Source organism: Numenius arquata, chromosome 9 (assembly GCF_964106895.1).
Source record: "Numenius arquata chromosome 9, bNumArq3.hap1.1, whole genome shotgun sequence".
Taxonomy (NCBI): Eukaryota; Metazoa; Chordata; class Aves; order Charadriiformes; family Scolopacidae; genus Numenius; species Numenius arquata.
The window spans coordinates 61051139-61070900 of NC_133584.1; the positions used below are offsets into that span (position 1 = coordinate 61051139).

The 19762-nt window shown below is 50.6% G+C and overlaps 1 protein-coding gene across 3 annotated transcripts in view; it reads left to right on the forward strand.

Annotated features, from left to right (window-relative positions):
* Positions 1 to 19762, forward strand: part of OTOF (otoferlin) — an 82411-nt gene that overhangs the window by 7828 nt on the left and 54821 nt on the right. For all 3 annotated transcript variants that reach the window (XM_074153966.1, XM_074153965.1, XM_074153967.1), the window contains exons 3-5: positions 1849 to 1937; positions 12594 to 12693; positions 17262 to 17473. In XM_074153966.1, coding sequence (XP_074010067.1) covers positions 1849 to 1937; positions 12594 to 12693; positions 17262 to 17473 — 401 coding nt within the window. The remainder of the gene's footprint in view (positions 1 to 1848; positions 1938 to 12593; positions 12694 to 17261; positions 17474 to 19762) is intronic.

Here is a 19762-nt window from a genome sequence, read left to right on the forward strand (position 1 = left end):
ATGATTTCTGACAGTGAAAAATGGTGCCCTGTGTTGCATTCCCCAGGATTTTTTGGCAAAACTCTGAATGCTTAAAGCAAATTGCGTTAGTGGCTCAGGACAGGCAGGTCCCTCTGGAGCTGGAGGTGTGCAAGGAGCGCTCCTGGGACAATGGGACAGGTCGCAGAGCACGGCAGATGGACAATGTTCCTCCAAGCCACGCATCACTTGCTGCCCCCCGGGGTTTGCTGCTGATGGGCTGCGGCGTGAACATCCCTGGACGAGCTTCTCGGTGTGGAAAGCTGTCAGCGCGGCTGTCCAGCGGGGATCCGGGGAGGCTTTCTAGGCCACCGCACTTTCCAAATGTGTTATTTTGCTGCCTGATAAAACCTGTAGCCAAGACGGGGGTGCCTACACATCCTTATTTCTGTACCTTATCTTGGGAGCCACACTTGAGCTGGGGGGTCTGCTCAGCGTTGGACTCAATGATCTTAAAGGTCTTTTCCAACCTGAATGATTTTATGATTAGAGAGGACCGAAGTGTAGAGCAGGACTTTGAATCAGAGAATCACAGAATGGTTTGGGTGGGAAGGGACCTTAAAGACCATCCAGTGCCACCCCCTGCCCTGGGCAGGGATACCTCCCACCACACCAGGTTGCTCCACGCTCCCTCCAACCTGGCCTTGAACCCCTCCAGGGATGGGGCAACCACAGCTTCTCGGGGCAACCTGGGCCAGGCTCTCACCACCCTCACAGCAAAGAACTTCTTCCCCACATCTCATCTCAACCTCCCCTGTCAGTGTCAAACCCTTCCCCCTTGTCCTAGGGCTCCCCTCCCTGATCCAGAGTCCCTCCCCAGCTTTCCTGGAGCCCCTTGAGGGACTCATATGCAATGCAAATGGTTGCATTTATCCACCTAGCCAGTACCAGCTGGTGGAGCATCAAAGCAGTGGGCAGGAGTGAGCAGAGAGCAGTGCACATAGTGGAGGGGCAGGGCTGGGTTCCATCCCCACGATGGAGAGCCCAGAGCAAATCCAGCTGCGGGATGCTGGGCCATAAGCAAAATTATATCACTCTCGTGAGGCCATTTCTAGTTCTCTTATCTATTTCATGGTGGTGGTGGGTTTTTTTTTTTTTTTCATTTGCTTCCTTGACTCACTGCAGAAAACTGTAAAAATAGCTTAAAAACGAGTGCTGGCATATTTCTGAAGAGTCACTAATTTCTTCCTGTGAAGTTGCTCGATAAGCACTTCCCTTTCAAGACCCTGAACGTGAGCGACGCAGGGCTCAACCCTGCTGCCTCCACAGCTGGGGCGTCACCTTCCCACCCGGCCATGCCCCACGAGCAGCCTGACCACGGGGTGTGCTTGGCTTCAGGAGCCCACAGGAGACCCCTGCCTTGGAAAACTGAAGGCAGCTCAGGTAGTTTAGCCTGGCAGATGGACTTTTTTTGCCTTGGGAAGTGAAAAAAATAACAGAAATGAAAGTGATTTTTATATATATACATATATATTTTTGATATATCTATAGATGTATAAACGTAAAATGTGTCTCTCTATATAATATATATATAATATATATACACATTTATACAATGTGTATATTCATACAATGTGCATTTATATTCATACCATTCTATTATATGATTCTGTACTATATATATAAAATATTTGGCATCAAGGCACATTCTTCCTGAGACTCCTGTAAAACAGACCTGGCTGCCTTTTTGCTGGGGAAAAGTTAGGCTAGTTAACCCTTTTCCACAGTCATCTGGCTAGTTAGGCTGGTTAACCTTTTCCATGGTCATCTCAGCTCCATCCCCATCACCCTGAAACAAGTCTGACATCTCCCTCCATCCTTTCTCCGCAGACCTTCCGCTGGCCGGTGGCAAGCAACATCGATGGGAACGAGATTCTGGAGATCCAGGTGTTCAACTACAGCAAAGTCTTCACCAACAGGTGAGAGCGTGGTCCATCCTTCCCTCCCACCGCCCCACCAAGTCCTCTCCGGTGGGAAGAGGGTGCTCCTGCTTGAGCAGGAGCCACATCCCTGTTTGGTGTAGAGGTTGGAGGGTAAGGAAGAGTTTGGTGGTGTCTCCTGGGAAGGGCAAGGAAGCTGAGATGCAACATGACATCTCAGTGAGTGAAGATACCAACCACCAGCAACTTGATGGTGGTCAGTGCTGTGTCTATGCCATGGTTCTCCTAAGGTGCTGCCATTTGTTTTAACACAATTTGCATGTGCTTAGGAAAAATGAAGTCTTTTGGTTAATTATCAAGGTGGAAGTTGATACCTAAGTGTCATTCCCCAGCTCTTGCAAATTCTGCAAGTGTTTATTTATCTTATTCTTCTAATTTTTTCTCACATAGATACTCTGGTGGTTGCCAGGACTTAGGTATTCTGTGCAAATTTATGAACATTTTTCAAGGTTTCTTACAGACTAAGTTTTGCCCCCACATTAACAGTGAACACGAGAGAAGGAGAGTTTGTCTGTCCCTTCTGTCAGCCTTAGTGTGTTTCATACCTTTATCCATGCTGTCGCTGCAAAAATATGGGTGCATTTCACAAAAGCATGAAGTGGAACACGTGAATTGTCATACAGAACAATTACACTGACATTAAAGAGGGAAAAGGGTAAAAAGAGCCAAGGAAGGGCTCTTGCTTGTGATTGGGCGTTGCAATAACATTTTTCCCTTGAAATACGGCTCCCCAGCTGGAGCTCAGCAGGGTCTCCTCAACATCTCCCAGGCACATGTTCATGCCAGAGCTTCCTTTAGAGTTGAAAAAATGAGGAGGCAGCCAGATGGCACGCAGGGCAGGCATGCTAAATATACATGTTTCAGATAGTAATTTTTAAATGAGTGGCCTTTTTGCCTGGCTCCAGCACATCCCGCGGTCCCTGCTGCTCTGCCCGGCCACCTCCGCTCTCTCCTGGTTGACTGCTCTGTCAGTCTTCCCGTTATCTGGAAAGTTGATTGTAAGTTATTTTTACATCCCAGTCACCGATGTAGTAGTCATGGGCTTGATAATGAAATTGCTCCGCAGCGCTGTCGTTCAAAGAACATTCTCAGCTGATGCCCCGTTTTTAGAGTTTTTCCATTAATCTGCTCCTATTAGTGTGTAACGCTGATTGCAGGCAGGGCTGAACCAAACATTTTGCGAGAACCTGCTCCTTTCCTGCCGTTACCAAACAAACCGGCTCCGAGGAGGCAAACCGAGCTTGTTTTGACAGACCCTATCTCCTCATAAACCCACCTTGAATCCCATCGATAACACTCCAGTTTTTAATTGCTTGTTCATTGGATCCTGTACAAGCTTTCCTATTCTTTTCCCAGGCTGGCTGCCAGCTCAGCCCCGCTCTCCCCGTTCTCCCTCTACGAACTCTTTGCTGTGCTGGGATTTCTCTGCTATTCCAACTCCATTAAAAATTGATATCGGTGGATCAGAGGCTGCTGGTTCTTTCAGGATGATTATCCACAAACTGCCCCTGGCCTGCAACAACCAACAGAAATATTTATCCAGTGTATTCACCTGCTTTGCACCGTTTCGGGCTGGAACAGCAGCTGCTGCTCCGGTTTCTGGGATGCATTTGCCTTGAAATCACAGAATCAGAGTGATTTGGGTGGGAAGGGACCTTCAAAGGCCATCAAGTCCAACCCCCTGCCATGATCAGGGACACCTCCCACCAGACCAGGTTGTTCAAAGCCCCTCCAACCTGGCCTGGGATGTTTCCAGGGATGGGGCATCCACCACCTCTCTGGGCAACCTGAGCCAGGGTCTCACCACCCTCATTGTGAAAAATTTCTTCCTTACATCTAGTCTGAATCTCCCCTCTTTCAGTTTAAAACCATTACCCTTTGTCCTATTGCTACAGGCCCTGCTAAAAAGTCTGTCCCCATCTTTCTTATAAACTCCCTTTAGGGACTGAAATGCAGAGCTCATCCTCCCCAGTTAGAGTCTCCTCTCACCCCACTGTGGACCACGCTAGACCAGCCCAGGGCAGTGGTGGAGTGTCCAGCACCTCCCTGCAGAGCTTTGCCAGAGTTTAATTACCCATTCTCTCTCTCTCTCTCTCTCTCTACTAAATTAAAAAGCCCTTCATGTTAGAAACAGTTTCCTCATGCTGGCATTTACAGGCAGTGGTAGAATGAACCCCGAAGCCTGTCTGTGGCAGTGGTGCCTTCAGTCTGTCCCTCAGCAATTAAGAGACCCAGCCCAGTGTCCTCTCCTCGCTGCCTGTCTTTGCTTTGGGCCACTGGAGCAGCTCATCGCTGCAGCCCAGCCTATGAAAGGAGCTGGGATCAGAGAGACCCTTCAGCAAACACCAAACAAGACATCTTCCCTGGGAAGCAGGAGCCCAAAAGGGGCTTCATCTCCTCTCACTGCATTGAAGGTGTCCATGGGGAGTTAGGACTCAGCTCAGGTGCCCACATGGATCTCCAGCGCCCTTTAAGTATCCAGCTTCCGGAAAGAAGATCCAAAGAAGATCTGTAGATCCAAAGCTCCCCAGCCCTGTGTTCGTCTCAGACATCTCAGGACATCTGTGTGGCAACAGGTACTCACGTTTAGGTGGTGGAGCTGAGCCCCCAGTGGCTGGAGAGGGGTTTGGGAGAGTCCGGAGCAGCAAGGCATGTCCTGCCCCAGGACTGACAAGCTTTGGGTACAAGGAACTGAGAACTGGCTGTGCCTGAAGGACGGGCTGAAAAGGCTGAAGTTCCCTGAAGCAGAAGACAACCAGAATCCCAAAGGGGGCAATGACGGTTACACCAGGGGAGGTTTAGGATGGTTATTAGGAAAAGTTTCTTCATCAAAAGGGTTGTGAAGCCTTGGAAGAGGCTGCCCAGGGCAGTGGTGGAGTCGCCATCCCTGGAGGGATTTAAAAGCCGGGCAGACATGGCGCTGAGGGACATGGATTAGTGGTGGGTTTGTCAGTGTTGGGTTGATGGTTGGACTCCATGATCTGAAAGGTCTCTTCCAATCTGGACAAATTAAAGCCCAGGGTCACAAGCCAGTGCTGTGGCTACAGCCCATCCTCCTTGCACAGGAATGAGTTCTACGAGGAGGACAGACAGACATAAATCTTGGAGAGGAGCGGGGAGAAGCAGAGCCCTGGCGCTGGTGTTTGGAAAGGTGAGCCATGGTCTCTGTGAATAATTCACAGCCAGCTGATTAGTGCTATTTATCAAAGCCCCAGATAAAGGCGTGACACCTGATGCAGGTCCACCCTGAATAATGGAGGGGGCCAGTGTCCAGACGTGCCCACCCGGCTCACTGAGTTGCTTTTGTTTCCTGCCTCAATGGCCATCAGCATGCAGCTAATTAGCTGGTAAAATAATCCTTTCCTGGCCCAGCCAGGTGCCTCAGCCTCCTTAAAGCAGCTGATTGTGTGCTGGCTCCTCGGAGGGGCTGTGGGCTCCAGGGGATCTCAGCTCTGGGATGGTGGCTGTCCCTGGAGCCATTCCCTGGAGCTCTGCATGTCTGAGTGCCCAAAGAAAGAGGGAGAGCATGGAAGTGGGGAGATAGTTCATGAGGACAACTCAAATGGGATAGACCAGTGGTTCCACCAGCCCAGAAACCTGTGTCCAGCCCCTGACTGGGCAGAGCATCCCCAGGCTGGGACTCTCCAACCCAACCAAGACCCATCCAAACCATCCCAGGGATGCCCTGTCCCAGTGCGGGTGGATGAGTGACAGTGCCACATCCTGCTCATGATTAATTTACTAGCTCAAAATGCTCCACACAAGAGAAGGACCAATAATCATGGGTCCTACACACCTATCCTGCAGACATGAGATGCTTCATCTGATGCCATGTATCCCACCCTGGAAAGCAGGTGGTGAAGCCCAAGAACTGCTGCATGGTGGGATGACCTGGGTAGAAATACCAAGTTCCAACTGGAACTCAACTCATCTCTGTCCTTTCTTTTCTGGTCACCTGGGAAGATGCTACAAAATACCTTCAAGATGGGTGAAAATTCATAGCATGTGGTCCCCCAGTGAAGGGCCCTGGAAGAAGGCATGCGCAGGAGGCAGGTCCACGATGTGAGGTCCCAGATGTGAGTGTGTCTGAGCAGGAGAAGACACTGCGGGACAATGTATGAGTGATGTGAGGTGGAGGACTGTAGGCACAGGAGAGGCAGAGATGCAAGAAGCAAGTGGAGGTGAGACACCAGAGAGGATGGCTGTGTGGTCCAGTGGCCATGGAGCATCATCCCTGAGGCAGGAGGTCCAGTCCCTGCTACTGCCCTGCTGGGACAGCCTGGACAAGCCTCTTCTGGACCACATGTTTTCCTTGTGCATAAAACAAGGACAACACCAGTCAATGACCCCATCCCTTAAGGACGAGGAAGGCTTCACAGAAATGAAGAGCTTTTGCCTTGAGGTGGTTTGTTTCCCTCAGTGTCACCGTTTTCCTCTCCAGGGTGAGCAGCAGTAACTGGATCTGGCCAAAGACCAAAAGCCACGTTACAAACCCGTCGGGTCCCCGACGGGATGGGGGCACAGATAACATCCCCCTGCAGAAAACTGATACCCACAGGGAAGAGTCAGGAGCTGGCTCTCCTTACCTGACAGAGAGACAAAGGGACTAATAGCAAAGGCTTTTAATAAAGCCAGGATAAAAATAGAGCTTTGTTTTGTCCTTTGTGTCCGACTTCTCTGGCAATTAAGATCTTTGCAGAATTCAAGTCTTTTGTATGAAACTGCCTCCAACTTGCAGGAACCAGGGTGCTCACCATTTTATCCACAGAAAATAACCCCCTGCAGAGTCACTGTAGGAAGAATGTAATGAAGAAATTATTAACTCCGGTGCAGTAGGTTTCCCCTCTCATCTGAGTGTCCTCCGTATACAGAGCAGGGCTTGGAGGGGAGATGCCGGGCAGGTAGGATGTTGCAAGAGCTGCCTTTTGCAAACCAGAAGATGCCACGGTTTCCTTGGACCACAGCCAGGCAAGCCTTTCTGCTGCCCATCTCGCTTAGACGTTGTCGGGGTCTGAGTTGCAGCCTTTGGGGCATTGTCAGGGATGCAGGAGATTTGGTTCTCCCCACCCTTGGAGCATCATCAGGGATGCAGGAGATTCAGTTCTCCCCACCCTTGGTGTCTGTGGTACATCTACAGCTGCCTGCTCCACAAGCAGATGTATCATATGATGTTTTTTGTCAGTGTTTGGTTGATGGTTGGACTCGATGATCTGGAAGGTCCCTTCCAACCTGGACAGTTCTATGATTCTATGATCATCTACCTGAAACCTTTCTCCTGCGCGAAGCCCCTTGCAATAGGATGGCTGCAGCAAACAAGTCTGAAGTCTCATTAAGACTTTCTAGCATCAGCTTCCATGGAAGGTAAAAGATAGATGGACAGGGTGTGCTTGGTTATGACCTGAGAGGACAGATGTCACCAGGGGCTAGAACCTGGAGAGGCAGAAGTTTCCATACCTTGTCAGAGACACAAGCTAATCAGCCCAGATGTCTACAAAGGTATCAACTCAGCCTTTCTGTGAGTGATACCATGTCGTACAACTTGTCCAGCTCTGCAGGGCAAGGCTGGCACATGAAAAAAGAGCTGAAATGCTGAGCCCTGTGGAGGAGAGAAGCTGCAGAGACAGAGACGAGCAGAGTCCAGGCTTCCCAGGAGGAACTACAAATCTTCTTGGCTCACTGAGAGCCAGAGTAAGGGGAGAAGGCAGCTGGGACTGCTGGCTCAGCTCAAGTTGAATGTGGCCAGCAAGGGGTGATGGGGCTTGTGTAGTGCAGACTGTGCAGGGGAAGAGGTTTGAGCTCTTTCTTTCATTTCTTTATTACCTCCCGAGGCAGGTTGGATGCTTGGCTCCTAAGTTAAATAATACTTTGCTGGCTTTCAAACTGCTTGCTTTTTGTGACACTGGAAATTCAGATCCTCTGTCTAGAGGTCTGGAGGGGTTTGTGTTTGGGTGCTTTCAAGAGGAGACCCGATCACAACCCAACAACGATGTGCCAAACATGACTTGGTTTGTCACGTGGAGGTCGGCTGTGCGTCTCCTCCTTGCCCCAGCATGTCCCATCCCTCTCTCCTTGCAGAGTTTACGCGTGCTGAGTGTTTTGCCTCAAAGCCTTCCCTTCTTCTGCAGACCTGGGTTGGTAAAATGACCCTTCATGGGTTGCAGTCATTTCCATATAGCTTCTAGATTTCCGCAACTGAAAACCCAAGCCGTCCTTTGCCAAAAGTAGGTTGAAAAGTTGAAAAAAGTTATTTTTTTCCTAGCTATTGCAGTATTTTAAAGAGTTATAACTTCTCTGTCTCCCAGCACAGGAGGATGCATGTGCTGGGACGTACAGCAGGGGCTAAGCTGTGGGCAGCTGGCCTCCAAGAAAGGTTTCTTTGCTGTGGGACTTCCTTACTTCTTACCAGCAACCCACAGCCACAGCTGTCCCTTGGCTTTATGGTGCTTTGCAACCAGGTAGGGCTAGCCGGGAGAGCAGAGAGGTGCGTTTGGAAGCTCCAACACTTGCATTTGTGTACAAACCCGTGTTTGGGCAACACCAATAAATGCAAACCCCTTCCTCTCTCAGCTTATGCAATGAGTGCCCTGGGGCTTGGGCCAAAACAAAGAGCCTTTTCCCCTGACTAGTCAAATTGCAGCTTCACCTGTAATCGCCTGCTCTTTAATTTAAAACTTCCTAAATCACTTTCCTCCTAATTACCCACTTTGCACCCAGCCTGTCAGAGTGTATGCAATTATTATTGTTTTGTAAACATTTGAATAACCTGGTGAAATGCAGGACACAACAGCTCTTCCAGCTCAGCAGCCTCCAGGTCTTAAAAGTTCTTCAGTGAATTAACTTTTTTTTTTCAGCAAACTCTTGCAAAAAAATCCTCATTAAATATAAATGGATTTTCTTTTCACCCTGGAAGACACAAGGAATAGCATAATGAGTGCCAGTCAGCCCTGTCATATTGAAATATATCCTGTCAGGTAACTAATTTGGGGTGAGATTACAGATCTGGTTGCTGAAGTGGTAATTTGGGTATACTTAGACTTCTGCACTTGTGTTTGACTCGGTGCCACGCAATATTTTGATTAAGAGATGAAAAAATTCTGTAGGGAATTTGACATGGCGGGTGCTGGAGGTGTGAATGCACAGGAGCAGAGGTTCCTCACTGGGGACGCTGGCAGCCGGCAGAGCCCTGTGGGGACTAGAGCCTCCTCACCAGGGATGCTGGCAGCCGGCAGAACCCTGTGGGGACCAGATCCTGTCGTGCATCGGTTTGCACTTCCCCAAGTGCAGGGATTGGTCCTGGCTCACAGCACAGTCAAGGATGCCGAGCATGGGAAAGCTGGTATGGAGCTGCTCCAATTGCTTGGCAGCCCAGGAATAACAGAGTTATGTGCTCCGTTGTGGTCCGAAAAACAAAAAAAGAAGTCTAGTTTCAGAGCCCACCGGGTCAGAAAGGTGCTGGAAAAGTGGGGTTGGTCAGAGAGGAGCAGCCAGAGCCATTGAAACCTACCCCGAAGCCATCAGCAGCTCTCTTTGGTTTATCAGTAAAGAAAGGAAGAGGTGGGCTGGTCACAGACCAAGAAGTGGGAATTTGGGGCCCATCACTCTTGGAGCTGACAAATCCACAGAGTTTCATCATCTCAGTAGATTTTAGCTGAGTAGGGCTGAGCCACATGGTCATCTAAGACCCATTGATGGTCCAAACGAGTAGCATCTCCCACGATCGCTTCCTTGAGGAGCCCAGGCATTGGTTGTGTCCCTTGCTGCTTGTTTTGCATTAATTTTGCGTTAATTGAGGGCAGACTGTGCACTGGGCAGGCATTTGGGAGAACTCTCCCTCCCCTCTATGTCTCCAGGTTAGAGACTGTCCCCCCATGCTGTCCCCAAGGACCAGGAGCCCCCAGATCTCCTCCTCCTCCTTTGCAGGTGCCAGGTTGAGTGGGATACCTGCGAGCAAGGTGGTGCTCTGTCTGTAATCTGGGCTGTAGCCACCATGCAGGAGTTTGGAGATGCTGCTTTGGGTTGGGGGGTGTAACCAAAGCTTTGGTGTTTGCAGGTTGTAGTGCCAGGGGGTGGTAAGGCATCCCAGCAGGGGGAAGGAAGCAGGAAGATGCAATGGCTGCTCCTGCCTGCCTTAATTCCCCACACACTATTCCTGGTTTTCTCTCAGACACCCTGGAGTATGATGAGCACTGAAAGTTCTTTTGGGTGGGGAGCAGGTGAGGCTGGAGGTGTGGGTTGTATAATGGTCCAGCATGGTCACTTTTTTTAATTTTTCTTTTTTTTTTTCCTGTTTTATATTAGATTACAATCCTAATTTCAATTCCATGGCTTTATTTGGGTATGACTCAGTTTCTCTATCCATCCTTCTGCCCTATGCAGACATGACCAGGGTCCTTTTCTGTCCTGAGCCCCCAGCTGGGTTGGCCATGGCCAGGCGGGGAAGCTCTCCTCTCTAAACCGCCCTGGGGCTGCCCAGCCCTGGGAAAACCCCTGCCCCTGCATCCCTCTGATGGGCTGGGGGCCACTCATTGGACTGGTCAACCCTGGCCAGCAGTATCTCAGCATGGATGGGTGAGGGATAGTGCCCAGCCAGCACCTAATTCCCAATTTTAGATGGAGCCAACAGCTCCAAGTGGTTCATGAGCAGGAGACCAGCTGTCCCTGAGGTCTTTAACTGCAGGTTGGATCCTCCCTTGGGCAGCTCAGTCTTCATTCCAGTCTCCTGGGCTCTTGCAGCGGCATCCGTCTGCTTACCCCACCCTACCTTGCGAGGGGTGTCTGGAGGTGGGGACCAAGCCAGGACACAGAAGCAGTGATCTTGCCTTTTGTCACTTCCCAGGATCTGATGATGGATGGATGGAGATGCCACCACCCCACCAGAGGCCCTCCCTGGCTGCATGAGCAGAAAGTGCCCAGGGAGCAAACAGCATCTGAGGGCTGATCTAGCAGGGAAGGGAGGAGAGGACTTCATGAGCTGGAGGATGCTCTTAGCAAAGCCAGATGCATGTCTTGGCCTCAAGAGCCCTTTCTTGGACAGTGGGCACTGCATAGTGCCTGGTGGGATTTACTGTCACCCCCACCCACTTCAGGCACACAGATGTCTTCATTGAAAGATGGCACGTGCCACAGGGGCAAAGAGCAAAGCGTGGCATGTCGTGGAGTTGCAGCAGTCCCAGGCTGCCCCGATGCGAGGCTTTGAGTGAGCTCTAAGCACCGAACTGGTCAGGCTGGGTTTGAAACAAGAGATGTCCCTACAGTCTGATAAAATTACGAGTGACCCAGAAAAACTGCCTCTCTTTCCATCAGCAGAAATGCCAGGGAGGGGAGCGGGGCACTTGATGAATTATGAAACACTTGGAAATGAAAGGCTGTGTAGACAAGTGCTGAATATTTCATTCCCTCTTCCTTGGCTCTTGCCTTCCAGGGGAAGTGGGTTGGGAGGAGTCCAAGGAAGGAGCACGTTATCCCAAGCCTAAAACAGGGGCATCTTCCCAATAATTCACACTCTTGCAGACGAGCTGGCCTGAGGTCTGCGAGCAGGGTTGGGGAGTGAAGAAGGACATAAGCCAGCCTGAAAGGGTTGCAAAATGTGCCAAGAGGACGATGAAAGGACCTATATCTCACCTTCTGGAGAGTTGGGCAGAGAGGAACCTAACGAAATTCAACAAGGGCAAATGTAGGGTCCTGCACCTGGGGAGGAATGACCCCCTGCACCAGTAGAGGTTGGGGCTGACCTGCTGGAGGGCAGCTCTGCAGAGAGGGACCTGGTAGTCCCACTGGACAACAAGTTGCCTATAAGCCAGCAACTTGCCCTTGTGGCCAAGAAGGCAAATGGTCTCCTGGGGGGCATTAAAAAGAGCGAGTCCAGAAGGTCTCAGGTTGATCAGCAGGTGGAGGGAGCTGAGCAACCTGGTCTGGTGGGAGGTGTCCCTGCCCAGGGCAGGGGGTGGCACTGGGTGGTCTTTAAGGTCCCTTTCAAGCCAAACCATTCTGTGATTCTATGAACATCCCACCACAGAGTGCGGGGAGCTCTTGTCTCCTGCTCTGAAGTCACGTCTTGATAAATCAGTGCGGCAGTAAAGCAATGCCTTAAGGTTTGCAAAGAAGAAGCTTAATCAGCAGCAGCTTTCCCGCTGGCCCCCGCCGACAGAGCACTGCAGACATATTCCTGGTGTGCTGTCTAATATCCCCGTTGTCATCTGGGATCACAGCGCTGGAGATGACATGCAAGGCAGATGGTGTAAGGCAGCTCCGCTTTCACCGTTTCAGGGCTTTTTCCGTGTCAGGAGTCACTTGTTGATTCATAGCTGGCTCTTCTCAGGCTGGGAAGGTCCCTCTGGTGTAGAACATGAAGAACATAAAGCCGCAGCTCCCTGACAAGCCATGAGCTGGCAAATAAGTAATGACTTTTATTAGAGAGTGCTGGGGTTCTCTGCTCAATGTGGCATCTATTTGGACCTGTAATTTAAGAAATGTGGCTACTTTTGGTACATGGTGCTGCACTCCCTGGTTGCAATAATGAGCCCAGGCAAGAGTCACTAAGAGCAATTAGATGCCTTCATCATAGAATCATGGAATGGTTTGGGTTGGAAGGGACACACCACAGCTCACCTGACCTTTCTCTTCTTTGTTCCGTAGGCTCATTGGCACTTTCCGGATGGTCCTGCAAAAGGTGGTGGAGGAAGGACAGGTAGAGGTGACGGACACGCTCATAGATGACAATAATTCAGCCATTCAGGTAGGTCATGAGGAATAAGTCGTTGCTGCTGCCCTTCAGTCGTTGGTCCCTCTCTCTGTATTTCTGCTGACTCTGTGGAAACAGAGAAGTCTGCGTGGTGACAGAATCACAGAACAGTTTGGGTTGGAAGGAACCTTAAAGATCATCCAGTGCCACCCCCTGCCCTGGGCAGGGACACCTCCCACCAGACCAGGTTGCTCCAAGCCCCCTCCAACCTGGCCTTGAACCCCTCCAGGGATGGGGCAGCCACAGCTTCTCTGGGCAACCTGGGCCAGGCTCTCACCACCCTCACACCAAAGAACTTCTTCCCCACATCTCATCTCCATCTCCCCTCTTTCAGTGTCAAACCTTTCCCCCTCCTCCTAGGGCTCCCCTCCCTCATCAAGAGTCCCTCCCCAGCTTTCCTGGAGCCCCTTGAGGGACTGGAAGGGGCTCCAAGGTCTCCACGGAGCCTTCTCTTCTCCAGGCTGAACCCCCCCAACTCCCTCAGATGCTCCTTACAAGACTTGTGCTCCAGACCCCTCACCAGCTCCGTTGCCCTTCTCTGGACCCGCTCCAGCACCTCAATGTCTTTCTTGAAGTGAGGGGCCCAAAACTGGACCCAGCACTCGAGGTGGGGCCTCACCAGTGCCCAGTACAGGGGGACCATCACTGCCCTACTCCTACTCTTTATACACCTCTGGGGAAAAATCAGGATAAGAAATAGCACCCGCTCTGGGTCTGCACCCCTCATCCAGAGCCCCCCATGCCCAGGGAAAGGCTTCCTCTCTGCAGAGCAGCTCCCCTGTAACTCACTGCGTTTCCATCTGGTTAACGCATCTCGGGGGAGCTGTTTCCCATGGAGACTGAGTTTTATAACACGCTTGGAAATGCAGCTACTTCTGATCTTCTCGGGTATCAAAACCCTGGTGTTTTCATTAAAAAATAAAAACTCAGCTTCCCCCACTCCCCTTTTCTTGTTCCTTTACAAGCTGCTTCCTACACTCAGCATAAAGGAAAAGCGCAATTGCATGCAACCCTCTGTGCTAACAACAAGCAATTAGCAGTGAAAAGACGAATGGTTTCATTAGGAGAAGACAGGAGGTGACTTTTCTGGGGGTAGAGGGAATTAAACCAATAGAAGTACAAGGAAAACAGTCCTGAGGAAGGAGAAAAAATGGAGGGGCTGCAGACCCAGGGTGCAACAATAATTTCAAGGTCAGAAAAAACAGTTCCTGCTGTTCTCTTAGTTTATCAGACTGAGAATTTGCCTGATTAAAGTCCACAGGACCCTCCAAAGGAAGAAAAACTCATGTTTTTAAGACCCTTCAGTAACATAGCAGGGAGAGAGGAAAATCAATGGCTGAAAATTAAATACATACAACTTCCTGATGTCAATAATACTGTCCAGTTTCGGGCCCCTCATCATAAGAGAGACGTTGAGGGGCTGGAGCATGTCCAGAGAAGGGCAACGGAGCTGGTGGGGGGGTCTGGAGACCAAGTCTTGTGAAGAGTATCTGAGGGAGCTGGGGGTGTTCAGCCTGGAGAAAAGGAGGCTGAGGGGAGACCTTCTCGCTCTCTACAACTCCCTGAAAGGAGGGTGTAGCCAGGGGGGGGTCGGTCTCTTCTCCTAAGGAACAGGCGATGGGAGAAGAGGAAATGGCCTCAAGTTGCCAGGGGAGGTTTAGGATGGATATTGGGGAAAATGTCTTCATGGAAAGGGTTGTCAAGCTTTGGAAGAGGCTGCCCAGGGCAGTGGTGGAGTCCCCATCCCTGGAGGGATTTAAAAGCCAGGCAGACATGGTGCTGAGGGACATGGGTCAGTGGTGGTTTGGGCAGCGCTGGGTTGATGGTTGCACTCCATGATCTGAAAGGTCCCTCCCAACCTGGACAATTCTATGATTCTATGTCTCCTCTGTGTCATGACAGTTCTGCTGGAGTTTTTTCAGTTGGTATCCACAGGGTGCTCTGGAAAACACAAATACTGACTCTATTGCTACAAAATCAGGGCAGCCTGGGCAAGGCAGATTTTACAGGAGTGCACATCTCCCGTGGGTAAGACAGTAAATCCTCCCATGTTCTGCACATCCCGTGGTCAGTTGGGGTCAGCTGTCCCATCCATGTCCCCTCCCAACTCTTTGTGCCCCCCAGCCCATCGCTGGTGGGGAGGGATGAGGAGCACAGATGGCCTTGAGAGCTCAACCACCAGTCTTCTAACACCATATCTCATCCCAAGTCCAAACCACAGCACTCCACCAGCCGCTGGCAAGGAAGTCAACCCCATCCCAGGTAAGCCCACAGCAGTTTTGAAGTGTGTCCAGCTCCGGCCATCATCCCCCAGCTCTGGATGAAGGCAGAGGCGCATCTTCACTGCCCTCATTTCTCAGAAAGCACTTTCCATGCGTACTGGCATCTTTCTGTAACCAAATGTGAAGGAAGGGTTGAAATCTGTTTTCCTTTTTCTGGGCTGGCTGAAAAACCTCACTGGCAGCTTCCAGCCAGCCCTAACGTTATTGACTTGCCCGAGCAAAGAGATTGAAAGAGCCAGGAATTGTAAAGCTGGGAGGGATATTACGATTGTGTCTCCTGGCCTCCTACAAGAGAGGCTCAGGGATGTCTCAGAATTTGTTATTATCTCAAGTGGTGAAAACAAACAAAAAAAAAAACCAAATAAAAATATTTTTAAAATGTCCAGTGACAGAGCGATCCTCCAGCCCTTCAGTCAATCATCCCGCTCATTAATCAAGAGTTTTTGTTTCCAGTGTGAATTTCTTTTGGTTTCAGCTTACACCTACTAATTTCCCTTCAAACAAGTGATGGTTTTATTCAGCCCAAACCAAGATCTTTCAGTTTATTACACCCCTAATTTTTCTTTCCTTTTAAAGGATTCTTAAACCTTTAAATACAGTTTAAAAAAAGAGATTTCAAAATCAAATCTTTCACAACAGCATCGAGGTGGTTGGAAAAATGTGAAAAACTGATGTTTCAACTTGGTTCTTTGTCTCTACTCCGCATTTGCCTTTTTCAAACAATCTGAAACAGCTTGGTGAGGTCAGCACAGTGCGGCAAATCGCTTTGATTGATTGACTCAAATTTGTATTTTGCCAAACGAAGAACGAAATCAGTCAAAACCTTCCACAGAGCTGTTTCCAGCTGGGGTTTGAGTCACCCCTTTAGCTGTCATTTGCTAAATGCACAGAATCCTTCCAGGACACCTCTTGTATTTTCCAGCCTTTCCTACCATCCCTCTGAGAAGCTGTGGCTGGAGCGAGTCAAGATGCTTTACCTCCTCTTAAACATATAGCTGAAGAGAAAAAAAAGGAAGATTTTCTAATAATTTTTCCTGCTCCAGTTTCTTAGCATTTTCATTTTGTCCTTGTGACTAAAATCAATTGCCTGTGCATGGAACATAACTCACAATTTCTCCATAGAAGCTGAGTGGAGGTGGAGAAGGGGTTTTTGCTTTTGCTTTGATCTTTGTAGCAGCTGTTTGCCTTTCAAAATAAGGTATGTTTTTAGGAGAGAGTTTTTTTTCTGTCTGCTTTGTCCAAAGCTGTGGTTTTTAGAAGGACTTTGGACATGAGGGCAAAGGTAGTGCCAGCAGTTCCTCTGCAGCAAGATGAACTCTCACATATTTGATCACAGTTTAAATCCAGAGAAAGATATTTTTGGGGAAAAATGTTTGAGAGCTCCAAACCTGAATTTTCTGCAGCAGCTTGGTGCAATCCTGCGAGTGTAAGTGGGAGTTGAGCACATAGAAGAGGGAGAGGACCTTACTCGGTTCATCCAGAAGAAGCTTTAGATCAAGCTTGGACAGACCCAGTGCCAGATCCCTTCCCACAGAATCGTAGAATCACAGAACGGTTTGGGTTGGAAGGGACTCTCCAACTCTCTCAGCCTGTCCTCCCAGCAGAGGGGCTTCAGCCCTCCCAGCATCTCCGTGGCCTCCTCTGGCCCCGCTCCGACAGGTCCATGTCCTTCTTATCTTGGGGGCTCCAGAGCTGGACACAGGTGTGCTGGTCATGGCCAGGCTGGGAGAATCTCTCCCCAAACCAGGATCTATCCAAACATTCCTGGGGATGCCCATCCCTTGCCAAACCCTGCCCTGCCAGGGGATGGGATGGGGCCAGGAAGGAGCAAGGGACCCTGCATCCTTGGGGCTTGGCAGCCCAGGACTTAACAGCAGGGCACAAGCTGATGCACCACAGAGGAAAACTCACCAAGATGACTTGGCTTCATCTGCTTGTGGTGCCTTCAGCTGCTCTGAGGGTTTGTCTGCTGTTCAGGGCTTTTGGTGTCTCTCATATCTGATGTAGCTGGTCTGGGATGTACCAACAACTCCAAGTGATCAGGTCCCTCAGCAGGAGGGAGGCTGCAGCACCATGTCTGAGCAGAGTCGGACCACCTCCTGAAGCCAAAGACCTGCTCTCCAACTCTCTCATGCACTAGGAAAGAAGAGACTGTGGGGTCAGTTAAGGCTCAGAGATCAAGAAGCTGATGCAACAGCTCTTCCTGCCCTTCAGATTTTGCAGGACCTTCCTTCCTGTGCTGCCCCTGGGTGCTGATTGTGTCTTCATTGTGTGTTGCAGACCAGCATCTCCATAGAGATCAGGTACCAGGCTCTGGACGGGACAGTGGGCACGTGGAACGACAAGGAGTTCCTGGAAACACCCAGTGTTCACTCAGAGGGAGATGGCAGGTACCCTTTAGAGACAGACAGCCTCCTCTCTGGCCACCGGCAGGGCTCGGATATCTCCCCAGGCAAATCCAACCAGCAGTCTGCAGAGAGGAGCTTCAGAAGGTAATGTGGTGCTCAGCACTTGGAGATGTGTGATGGCAGTAGGGGTGGGGAGGGCTTGGCTTGTCATGAAAGGTCATCATTGCCCCAGTGCTCCTCTAAGGTTCATCACATATCCCATCCATCAGAAGACCCATTATCACAGCTCAAGGTGTGGAGGGGCTTTAAGCATCCACCCAATGGAGCCAGCAGGTCCCTGGTGCTCCATCACGGCTGCCCAGCATGGAGCTGAACCTTCCAACAAGCACTGAGGTCTGTAGCACGCATCCAATGCTGGAGAGCAATTGTAGTTAAGTACAGATTCAGAAAGGATTAAAGGTCTGACCATCGGTCAGGCCTCATATTGGATGGGATTAGAGCCATGTGTGGAGTGTAGAGCCATGTGTGAGATGTAGAACCATGAGTAGGGTGTAGAGCCATTTGTGGGGTCTTGTATCTTGATGGAGCTCCTGATTCTCCCAGAACTAAGCTGGAGATGTGCTGAGGGGCAAGTGCATCTGCAGCCAGGGGCCGGGGGAGGAGGGCATGTTGGTCACAAAACCACACCAGTGTGGATTCTTCTGGGGTGGAAGGTGACAGTGACAGCACCCTTGACCCAGGTTCATGTGCTGAGGGGCCTCATCAGTGTGCACATCCCATGGCAAGGCAGTTGGCGCAGCAGAGGCTGGAGGAGAAACCAGAGACATTGTGGCACACGGAGGAAGGGATGAGCCCTTGCACCTCCCTTGCAGCATTAACCCTCAATCAAACCCTTGGTTTCTCAAAGGCATTTTCAAACCTCCCTCTACAATGGTCTGTACCTCACCGGGCTTAAATTAAATCCCCTACCAAAGGCAGCACCTGGGCAGGTGAGCCCTGTTTGAACCATCTGAGGGACCCCTCATCCTGTGATGGCAGGTGGGGACACCTCCAGTTCTTCTAAGGGATGCAGTTACCAGCTTTCTATTCATTTAAGAGTCCTTAGCATCACCCTTGTGTCTTTCTAAGCTCATGGGACTTGACACTGGATGAAAACAAGCCCAGGGTCTGTATCCTTCCATTTCTTGACACAAAGCTGCTGTAACCAGTTGCAAACCCAGCCTGGTGACTGGGATGGGTGGAGAGTGATCAGGACTGAAGATGCTGCAGTTCTTCCTTGTCCTATGGCTCCCCTCCCTGATCAGGAGTCCCTCCCCAGCTTTCCTGGAGCCCCATTAGGGACTGGAAGGGGCTCTAAGGTCTCCCTGGAACCTTCTCTTCTCCAGGCTGAACCCCCCCAACTGTCTCAGCCTCTCCTCATAGGAGGACAGTAGCTCTTGAACCCATTGGCCTCTTCCATTTGGAAGACTGGAGACATCAAAGTCCTGAATTTCCTAAAAGTCTCATGGAAAGACATCAGCTGGTAGAGGAGACTCTACGGGTGGGACAGGCAGAGGGTGCAGGCAGCCCAGGCAGATCTGGCTCCTCAGGTCACCCACCGCTCTCCTGGCACGAGGACAGCCCTTGTCCGAGGGCTGCAGTCCCAGTCCCAAAGAGGGACAGCCCTTGTATTTCCGAATCCACTGGGGAGCCTGGCCTGGGGCTGTGAATCCAAATGCACCCCGAGGAATCGGCTGCTTTTCCAGCAGCATTTACATCCCGGGCACCACGGCAGCTGTGCATTCCCCACACTGGCTTCGTGCCACCCGGCAGCATTGGCTTTCTGTCTGGGTTTAGCACTTTATTGTGGCCATATAAGGGCGGAATTTCTTTTTTTTCCCCACTGTGCGAGACTGAGGGAAGATATCCCCAGTCTCCTGCATCACTCCTAGGCAGTTAATTAACTGTGTGAATTGGGCTGAAACCTGTGAGTTTTCAAGCAAATGGGAAGTGCAGATTTGTTTCCCGGCTCAGCGGACCATGATGCTGCTGAACAGGGAAGATGCTGGAGGATTTCCAAGGGGGATGGCAGGGTCTTGTACCAGACACAGCCTCGCAGAGGGCGTTCAGTCTGTCTGTCCACCCCGTATTTTGGGAAATCACCGTCCTGCCTGCACCACATGGACTTTGGAGCATGATGTGAGGGTGGCTTCACTCTCACCGGAGACATAATTAATGCCATGTGGCTGATGCATCACCTGATGATGAGTTGAGGCTCTGGGTTGGGTCTCCAGGGGCTGTAGAGTAGGTCTAAGATGAGAAGTTCCTCTGGAGGGTGAGGACAGACACATTTGGCAGGTGAGATCCCACCCAGGTCTGCTGAGCATCCCTGCCTGGGGGCATGGAGCTGCGCGGTGGCTTAGCAGAAGGGCTTTTTGAGGTCGGTTTGTATGT